The sequence below is a fragment of the Nerophis ophidion genome, linkage group LG16, assembly GCF_033978795.1.
Source record: "Nerophis ophidion isolate RoL-2023_Sa linkage group LG16, RoL_Noph_v1.0, whole genome shotgun sequence".
Classification (NCBI taxonomy): Eukaryota; Metazoa; Chordata; class Actinopteri; order Syngnathiformes; family Syngnathidae; genus Nerophis; species Nerophis ophidion.
This window is the reverse complement of record NC_084626.1, coordinates 1,118,856-1,129,466: the sequence shown is the minus strand read 5'-3', so window position 1 is coordinate 1,129,466 and position 10,611 is coordinate 1,118,856. Positions and strand designations below refer to the sequence as shown.

Here is a 10,611-nt window from a genome sequence, read left to right as displayed (position 1 = left end):
CAAAAATAGAAAATTAAACACTAAAAAAAGTAGAATGAGGTGGAATCTAACGGGGAAAAGTTGCAATGTTGACACAAAGCTGCCATGCAGGCTGTTTGTTTTTCTTTTGTCTTTTTTTATTTTGCTCTTATTGGCAATGCTAAAAATATATTGAATTATTGACCTATTCAAGGCTCTAATTACTTCAAATATTTCACTTTATAATGTTTTATGTGGAAAATATTATGTGCATATATTGTGTGGTTGCCATATAAAAACAGTGTTTTCTTTGACTAAAGAGCATAAAACCAGCCAAATAATAGTTCAAACGTAAAATCGACAGATATAACTTAAGTGTTGGAAGTAAAACAAATAATAATAAAAATGTATCACTTTATTAGGGGGACCTTTTGGATCCCAAATATATTTAGTGGGATTTTATTTATTTTTTCACTGTGATTACTCAGAAATAATAATACATTTAAATCAATGGTATCCTGCATTATTGATCTTTTTAGGGCTCCAATTACTTCAGATCAAACAATTCTTTCTGAATGTTTTGGGCAATGGGGGAAATACTGCATATTTCAGTTTGAATGAAAAGGCATAAAACCCTTTTATTTATTTATTTTTTTACTTTATATCAACCTGAAGTTGATATTTACTGTAAGCGTTACATAAAAAATAAATAATATGACTTATTTTTAACATGTTAATGACAGAGACCCTCTATAGTCCCTGGGAGTACTAAAGGTAAAAAAAAAATGAATTTATACATTTTGTTATGGTTTGAAAACAAAAAATATCAATACGGCCCCGCATGGTTTAATTATTCCTGTGGCCCTCAGTGGAAAAAGTTTGGACACCCCTGGTTTAAGGCAAGGACGACCTCTAGTGGTCAACAAAAGTTATTGCGTCCTTTGTACAAAAAAAAAACGGTTTAATTCCAGGGTTGTTACTCCAAATGTTTTTTTATTTAAACATGCCAGCTTTCTATTTCTTTTCTCACCCAACTTAATCTCAGTGAAAACCCCAAAGTATAGAAAAGATGACAAACTTATAATGGTTCCAGACATAAAAAACTATATCAGAGCTTTAAGATTGTTCATGTCTGGGGCAAGTAGAAAAATACTAAGTGCAAAAAGGGAGAAAATTAGTAATAAAGCCACTTTAGAAAATGTAGAATTGGTGTGAGAAAAGAAAACACTTTCAATTTACTATAATTATTTTCCAGACTTGTGAAAACTTAGACCCGTAAAAAAAAAAAGGGCTGGGATATAAATGTGAAAATGTGACCGAGCTAACGAAGCCAAGAAGAGTGATCCGGTTTATCACAAGGCACGAGTGTTTGGATAAACTCATTGTGACCCCGAGATGACAATTACTGGCTGTACATGATGTGTTAAAAAAAAAAAAAAAGCACGTGTCACATTTATTTGGGTGGTCATACATACACATGATGATGTTGGTGCGTGGTTTAAAGAGCGTCCAGCAGACTGTCGATACGACCGATGAGCTCCAGTCTCTTGCTGGCCAGGTTCTTGTCTCCCTCGATGTAGGCCTCCTTCTTCACCTTGCCGGCCACCAGTCGCTCCGCCTCCTGGCTGGCTCGGCACACCAGGTCTTTCACCTGCCCGTCCAGCTTCTGCACCTCCCCGACCTGAAGTCACAAGACGGGGTCAATAAAAAGCGTTCAAAGTAGAGATGTCCGATAATATCAGACTGCCGATATTATCGGCCGATAAATACTTTAGAACAGGGGTCACCAACCTTTTTGAAACCAAGAGCTACTTCTTGAGTACTGATTAATGCAAAGGGCTACCAGTTTGATACACACTTAAAAGAATTTGCTTTAAACGATTTGCTCAATTTGCCTTTAACTCTATATTATTAATAATTAATGATATTTATCTTTGTGGAAACACTGATCATCTTAATGATTTCTCACAATAAATATATATAGAAACAGATAAATATATTCTTAAAAAAAGGGTATTTCTGTCTGTCATTCCGTCGTTCATTTTTTTTCCTTCCACGGAAGGTTTTTTGTAGTGAATAAATTATGAAAAAAACACTTCATTTAACGGTTTAAAAGAGGAGAAAACGCGAAAAAAATGAAAATTACATTTTGAAACATAGTTCGACCCTTTCAAATTCAAAATTCAACCCAAAAAAAGAAAGAGAAAAACTAGCTAATTTGAATCTTTTTGAAATTAAAAAAAAAAAAGAATGTATGGAACATAATTAGTAATTTTTCCTGATTAAGATTAATTTTAGAATTTTGATGACATGTTTCAAATAGGTTAAAATCCAATCTGCACTTTGTTAGAATATATAACAAATTGGACCAAGCTATATGTCTAACAAAGACAAATCATTATTTCTTCTAGATTTTCCAGAACAAATTTTTTTAAAGAAATTCAAAAGACTCTGAAATAAGATTTAAATTTGATTCTACAGATTTTATAGATTTGCCAGAATAATTTTTTTGAATTTTAATCATAAGTTTGAAGAAATATTTCACAAATATTCTTTGTCGAAAAAACAGAATAATTAAATTAAAATGTATTTATTATTCTTTACAAAAAAAAAATACTTAAACATTGATTTAATGATTAGAGGAAGGAATTTAAAAGGTAAAAAGGTATGTGTTTAAAAATCCTAAAATCATTTTTAAGGTTGTATTTTTTCTCTAAAATTGTCTTTCTGAAAGTTATAAGAAGCAAAGTAAAAAAATAAATGAATTTATTTAAACAAGTGAAGACCCAGTCTTTAAAATATTTTCTTGGATTTTTAAATTCTATTTGAGTTTTGTCTCTCTTAGAATTAAAAATGTCGGGCAAAGTGAGACCAGCCTGCTAGTAAATAAATAAAATTTAAAAAATAGGAGGCAGCTCACTATTTGAGCTAATTTTAGAACAGGCCAGCGGGCTACTCATCTGGTCCTTACGGGCTACCTGCTTTAGAATGTAATATCGGAAATTATGGGTATCGGTTTCAAAAAGTAAAATTTATGACTTTTTAAAAACGCCGCTGTACGGAGTGGTACACAGACGTAGGGAGAAGTACAGAGCGCCAATAACCCTTAAAGGCACTGCCTTTGCGTGCCGGCCCACTCACATAATACAATAATGAATGCAATGCATACTTGGTCAACAGCCATACAGGTCACACTGAGAGTGGCCGTATAAACAACTTTAACACTGTTACAAATATGCGCCACACTGTGAACCCACACCAAACAACAATGACAAACATTTCGGGAGAACATCCGCACCGTAACACAACATAAACACAACAGAACAAATACCCAGAACCCCTCGCAGCACTAACTCTTCCGGGACGCTACAATATACACCCCCCGCTACCCCCTACCCTCCCACCTCAACCTGCTCATGGTTTCTCAGGGAGAGCATGTCCCAAATTCCAAGCTGCTGTTTTGAGGCATGCTAAAAAAAATAATGCACTTTGTGACTTCAATAATAAATATGGCAGTGCCATGTTGGCATTTTTTTTCCCAGAACTTGAGTTGATTTATTTTGGAAACCTTGTTATATTGTTTAATGCATCCAACGGGGCATCACAACAAAATTAGACATGATAACGTGTTAATTCCACGACTGTATATATCAGTATCGGTTGATATCGGAATCGGTAATTAAGAGTTGGACAATATCGCCAAAAAAGCCATTATCGGACATCTCTAATTAAAAGTCATTAAATGGATTTTGTGAAAATGAAGGCCTTAAATTGCATTTAAAAGTGATGTCCGGAGGCATTTGAAAAAATCAAGCAATTGGCAACAAAAAATAAAATAAAACAAACCAACCTGACCCATCCATCCATCCATTTTCTACCGCTTATTCCCTTTCGGGGTCGCGGGGGGCGCTGGCGCCTATCTCAGCTACAATCGGGCGGAAGGCAGGGTACACCCTGGACAAGTCGCCACCTCATCGCAGGGCCAACACAAATAGACGGACAACATTCACACTCACATTCACACACTAGGGCCAATTTAGTGTTGCCAATCAACCTATCCCCAGGTGCATGTCTTTGGAAGTGGGAGGAAGCCGGAGTACCCGGAGGGAACCCACGCATTCACGGGGAGAACATGCAAACTCCACACAGAAAGATCCCAAGCCTGGATTTGAACCCAGGACTGCAGGAACTTCGCATTGTGAGGCAGATGCACTAACCCCTCTGCCACCGTGAAGCCCCCAACCTGACCCAGTTTTTACAATTGCAGAGAAAAAAACTGCACTTCAAGATGTTAAATATTTAAGTACAATTTGTGCTAACAATTATTGATTCCATTTCATTTTTTTTGTTTATCTATTTAGTAAGGGTGTCAACAAAATAAAAATTTTAACTTGATCATGATTCTTACTTGTAACGATTCTTAAAATCGATTAAAAATGTATTTATAAAATATGTATATTTTATTTTCACCTAGGCAATTCATATTGTAGATGTAGATGTTCAGATATGCTTACTTTACAATAGAGTGTGAGAGTCTTCTCCTGCCATATTTGTATTTGACTTTATTAAATATTTGGGCCGAATTTTTTTTTTCAGACAAAACCAGTTTTCGGGGTCTCGGTTTTAAGTAAAATACATATATCAGAGCTGTTTATCTTTTTTATGAAGGAATGTAGTTAATTATAGAACTGGTACCCAATATTGATTTTGAATCTACAATCAACTCTGAATCAAATGGAGTGCTATTATTTAGGGTAATTAAGTTATTCGCCTTCCAATTACAATAGTACAAAATACCACAGTTATAAAAAATGTTCATTGCGTTTGAAAAGGTAACTTGCATTGTTATTTGTTGTTTTGTTATGATTACATTAGTGCTTGATTTGGCCACAGTTATTGGAAACTTTTCAACATTTTTCTTGTCAAATTCTTCCAATTTTGTCTTTAAAGACATTTCTATGCTTTTGACCAGATATTAGAGATGTCCGATAATGGCTTTTTTGCCAATATTCAATATTGTCCAACTCTTAATTACCACATCCGATATCAGCCGATATACAGTTGTGGAATGAAGACATTATTATGCTTAATTTTGTTGTGATGCCCTGCTGGATGCATTAAATAATGTAACAAGCTTTTCCAAAATAAATCAACTCAAGTTATGGAAAACTATATTTATTATTGAAGTCACAAAGTGCATTATTTTTTTTAACATGCCTCAAAACAGCAGCTTGGAATTTGGGACAGGCTCTCCCTGAGAGACCATGAGGAGGTGTAGTGTCATGAAAATAAAGAAAACACATTGAATGAGGAGAACGTGTACAAACTTTTGGTCTGTACTGTATGTAATTGCTCCAAGACAATATTATAAATTACAATAAAACTACTTTCAGCTACACACGATTGCAAAAGCCACAAAACAATCTAAAGCTCTAATACAACTTTAAGCCAGCGGAGCAAGTTTTTTGGACGGACCGACGACTCAGACGGAAGGTTGAAAACTAATTAATCCACAGTACAGGCCAAAAGTTTGGACACACCTTTGCCTCATTCCATGTGTTTTCTTTATTTTCCTGACTATTTACATTGTAGATTGTCACTGAAGGCATCAAAACTATGAATGAACACGTGGAGTTATGTACTGAACAGAAAAAAGTGAAATAACTGAAAACATGTTTTATTCTAGTTTCTTCAAAATAGCCACCCTTTGATTACTTTTTTGGAAACTCTTGGCATTTGCTCGATGAGTTTCAAGAGCTATAGTTACCTGAAATGGTTTTCACTTCACAGGTGTGCTTCAAGCTCATGAAGAGAATGCCAAGACTGTGCAAAGCAGTAATCACAGCCAAGGATAGCTATTTTTAATAAACTAGGATATAAAACATGTTTTCAGTTATTTCACCTTTCTTTCTTAAAGGGGAACATTATCATAATTTCAAAAGTGTTAATAACAATAAAAATCAGTTCCCAGTGGCTTGTTGTATTTTTCGAAGTTTTTTTCTAAATTTTACCGGTCCCGGAATATCCCTAAATAAAGCTTTAAAGTTCTCGATTTTCGCTATTTGCGATGCGACTGTCCATTTCCCTGTGACGTCACACAGTGCTGCCAATACAAACAACACGGCAGTTACCACAGCAAGATATAGCGACATTATCTCGGATTCAGACTCGGATTTCAGCGGCTTGAGCGATTTAACAGATTACGCATGTATTGAAACAGACGGTCGGAGTATGGAGGCAGATCGCGAAAACGAAATTGAAGAAGAAATTGAAGCTATTGAGCGAATAGCTATTGACGCTATTCGGCCATAGCATGGGTGTACCCTATGAAGTGGCCCATAGCATGGCTGCCTTATTAGCATCGCCGGTAAATTTTGCGGACCAAACGATCAGGACTTTCGGATCTTGTGACACTGGAGCAACTTACATCTGTCGATATGTAAGTGTTTGTTTCGCATTAAATGTGGGTATCTAGTTTCAAATGTACATACAGCTAGCATAAATAGCATGTTAGCATCGATTAGCGTAGCATGTTAGCATCGATTAGCTGGCAGTCATGCCGTGACCAAATATGTGATTAGCACATAAGTCAACAACATAAAAAAAACTCACCTGTGTGATTTAGTTGACTTAATCGTTGCAAATGCATCTGCAGGTTATCCATAAATCTCTGTGCCATGTCTGTCTTAGCATCGCCGGTCAAATGTGCAGACACTCTGGTACATTCAATGGGGGTCTGGCGGCAGATTTCTTGCCAGTGGCGCAACTTGAATCCCTCCCTGTTAGTGTTGTTACACCCTCCGACAACACACCGACGAGGCATGATGTCTCCAAGGTTCCAAAAAATAGTCGAAAAAACGGAAAATAACAGAGCTGAGACCCGGTGTTTGTAATGTGAAAATGAACATGGCGGGTGTGTTACCTCGGTGACGTCACGTTCTGACGTCGTCGCTAAAATACCGATAAACAGAAAGGCGTTTAATTTGCCAAAATTCACCCATTTAGAGTTCGGAAATCGGTTAAAAAAAATACATGGTCTTTTTTCTGCAACATCAAGGTATATATTGACGCTTGCATAGGTTTGGTGATAATGTTCCCCTTTAAGTACATAACTCCACATGTGTTCATTCATAGTGTTGATGCCTTCAGTGACAATCTACAATGTAAATAGTCATGAAAATAAATAAAACACACTAAATGAGGAGAAGGTGTCCAAACTTTTAGCCTGTACTCTATGTAATCGCTCCAAGACAATATCATAAATTCCAAAAGACTACTTTCAGCTACAGCAGGATTGTAAAAGCCGCAACACAACTTTAAGCCACAAAGGACGTGACAGCGGAGAGATTTTGAGGACGGACCGACTTCCTGACACGGAAGGTTGAAAACTGTAATGAACATATATATATTCGCCATATTCGTCCTTTTACAGTTTGCTCGCCACCTTACTTGCTCCTAGCTTTTGGGCTTGTTAAAATTGGGAAAATAACCAAAACAACTATTTATCTACATCATATTTTTATTGTTAATTTATAAAAAAGTGTCTAAGTGATATTTTGACGCAAAAATTAATGTTTATGAATGCATTTTTTCGCAGAAATGTCACATGACTGAACACTGACCTTATCTGCCAAGTCGGAGCCTTCGGTCTTAAGGCGAGCCTGCAGTGAGCTGATCTCGTTGGTGAGAGCGCGGTGGTCTGCCTCCAGGGTCTTCCGGCCGCTGTTGAGCGCTCCCATGTCGCGGGATTGTTTGTAGCGGTTGACCACTTCGTCCATGTGTCGGTACAGACCCAGTCGCTTGTTGACCAGGGTGAGCGCCTGCTCCGTGATGGACGCCACCTTCATTCGCACCTCAGCTGCAGGGTCCTGGGGGGAGGACAAAAGTCAAGTAAGGATGCAACAATGATTACCTGGCACAGCTTGTCTTTTAAGAGATCCCAGGAACATTTCAGTTTTTCTTCCAGTCATCAAATACATTTGTTTGTATTTTTTTTAAAAAGGCACACATGCTAAAGTGTTAAGACGTGATTCCTCCTGCACAACAAGTGAAGTGGAAGGTTCCGCCTCCCCAACATTGTTACGCCCTGCTTTCTTGCCTTCAGGCGCATGACTGAGGAGTTTGTCCACAAAGATACGTTTGGCTTGATCTAAAAGTTTGAATTTTGAGGGGTTTGAAAATCCAGCTTTCACGGTATTTAAATTTGGACTCCTGGCTTTTAATGTGTTCATTTCATATATGTCCAAAATATGGTGATAAAGTTAAAGTTTCAGTACCAATGATTGTCACACACACACTAGTTGTGGTGAAATTTGTCCTCTGCATTTGACCCATCCCCTTGATCACTGCCTGGGAGGTGAGGGGAGCAGTGGGCAGCAGCGGTGGCCACGCCCAGGAATCATTTTTGGTGATTTAACCCCCAATTCCAACACTGAGTGCCAAGCAAGGATGTAATAGGTCCCATTTTTATAGTCTTTGGTATGACTCGGCCGCGGTTTGACTCACAACCTACCGATCTCAGGGCTGACACTCTAACCACTACGCTACTGAGTAGGTGTAAGCTTTCTCATTTTAAGAAGACAGCAAATGTTTTTGTTCACCATCTTTTTAGCCTTGCTGCTACAGAAATAAGTGTCACAAATGATACTTGATGATGGTGTGGATGTCAAAAATTTAATTCTAAGGAGAAAAATGTATGCATATTTATTAGTTGTAATTATGCAAACTGTTTTTGTTATTTTTATTCCCTAATCTAAATAGGAACACACAATTGCTGGATTATATCACTTTTGTATAGTTGGTATTTTTTGTTGTATTTAAATGCTTTTTAGAGTGTTTGTTGATCTTTTCTTCTTGTAATTGAGCTAGTAGGAGCAAAACAATTTCCCTGGGGCACCAATAAAGTTGTGTATGCCTAAATTACAGCAATTTTATGAAAGGTTATTGTGAAGAGGCGGAGCGGACGGTCCGACAGAGCGGCAGGGCACGCTGATGGCGGCGAGGAGGCGCAGATGGTGAGCGAGCGGCAAGGCGGGGCGTGCCGGCAGCGACGCCACAAGCGAGATCAGGTACGTGGATCGCACACGTGGATACAATTAGTGAATCCTCTCGCACTGTTAAAAGATGCGGCAGCTGTGAACACAAGGGTCAGAGGCGGAGAGACTGGAAGAAGCAGGAGTGCAGCTGACGCAGAGCGAGAGAGGAGGAGAGCCGAAGACAGACGACGAGCGAGCAGAAAAGCGACCTGGACTGAGGTGTTTATTGAAAAATAAACAAAGTCAAACTGCTCAAAGTCATGTCCTTCCTTGGTGGTCCTGGGAACCCGCCAGACGACGGCTTAAGTCCGTCCCAGTTATATTTTATTAATTTGACATTGAATGATTGAAAAGTTTATTGCCATCTTAGAAAATGTAATCCATGTAATGCTTTAAAAAGGCAAATGGAAGGCACAAAATGCCAAAAGGCTTGTTTCCATTGTGGTCCATTAAATATTCATCACATTTGGGACATTCAATAATAAAAGATATATAACCTGTAACATGTACCGTATTTTTCAGATTATAAATCATTTTTTTTTTCATAGTTTGGCTGGGGGTGCGACTTATGTGTGAAATTCTTAACACATTACAGTAAAATATCAAATATTAATTATTTATCTCATTCACGTAAGAGACGAGGCGTATATCAGCAATCGTCTCACACACACACACGTCAACCAATAAAAATTTGGCGGGGGCGGGTCATGGCAGAAGTGCATTGTGAAAAAAAAGATGCTACGTGCTACTACTTCCGTACGGATGAAAATTGATGATTTCAACATTGGCAGTAACTTATAAAAACTGACAAAGGCTAAACAAAAATGGCACCAAAAAAGGAAACAATATACTGCAGGTTCCTGTCCGGATTTAGAAAGACTGGAATAATTGGAACTGCAACTGACCATGACTCTGACGTAAGCGACTTATCGATAGAAGAGGAAGCGGCACATTGCCTACCTTTGGAGTTGGCAGAGTTGTTTAGAAGCGACAGAGTAAGAACATTTCATCGGATTTTGCGATTAGGAGTGACAGATTGTTTGGTAAATGTGTATTTCAATGACTCTTACCATAATATGTTACGTTAACATATGCTGAATTTCCCCCAGGGATCAATAAAGTACTTTATTTTCTATTCTATACCAGGCACCTTCTCAGTTTGTTATTTATGCGTCCTATAACGTAGACTTATTCCAGGGTTTCCCACACATTCATTTATTTGTGGCGGCCCGCCACGAAAGAATTACGGCCGCCACAAATGAAATAAAAGTTGTTTTTTTTGTTTTTTTTCGGCTTTTGACTCGGTCGACCGCTCATAAAAGCAATGGGGCTCTGTCTGTGAATGGAGCTTGTAGTTACATATTATATAAATATGTATATAAATATGTACATAAAGTGTTGTAAGTATATTCCAACGCCGCGTTCTTCTTGGTCATCGCTGCCGCCCCATACATACCTACATATACATACATATATACATATATGTACATGTATATGTATATATACATATATGTACATATACATACATTATATATATATATATATATATATATATATATATATATATATATATATATATATATATATATATATATACATATATACATATATACATATA

The 10,611-nt window shown here is 37.3% G+C and overlaps 1 protein-coding gene across 1 annotated transcript; it reads right to left on the bottom strand.

Moving 5' to 3' along the window:
• Positions 1 to 931: 931 nt before the first annotated feature.
• On the bottom strand, positions 932 to 7,850 carry LOC133569963 (dolichyl-diphosphooligosaccharide--protein glycosyltransferase subunit 1-like). Its single transcript, XM_061922524.1, has 2 exons — positions 7,581 to 7,850; positions 932 to 1,639 (listed from the first exon to the last, which is right to left on the bottom strand). The coding sequence occupies exons 1-2, from the start codon at positions 7,803 to 7,805 to the stop codon at positions 1,457 to 1,459; spliced, it is 408 nt and encodes a 135-aa protein (XP_061778508.1). The 5' UTR covers positions 7,806 to 7,850; the 3' UTR covers positions 932 to 1,456.
• Between the last annotated feature and the right edge of the window lie 2,761 nt (positions 7,851 to 10,611).

Coding starts and splice junctions, on each gene's coding strand:
- LOC133569963 (XM_061922524.1), bottom strand. CDS start 7,805: ATGAAGGTGGCGTCCATCACGGAGCAGGCGCTCACCCTGGTCAACAAG. Junction 1,640..7,580: donor GCTCCGACTTGGCAGATAAG/GTCAGTGTTCAG, acceptor TTGTGACTTCAG/GTCGGGGAGGTGCAGAAGCT.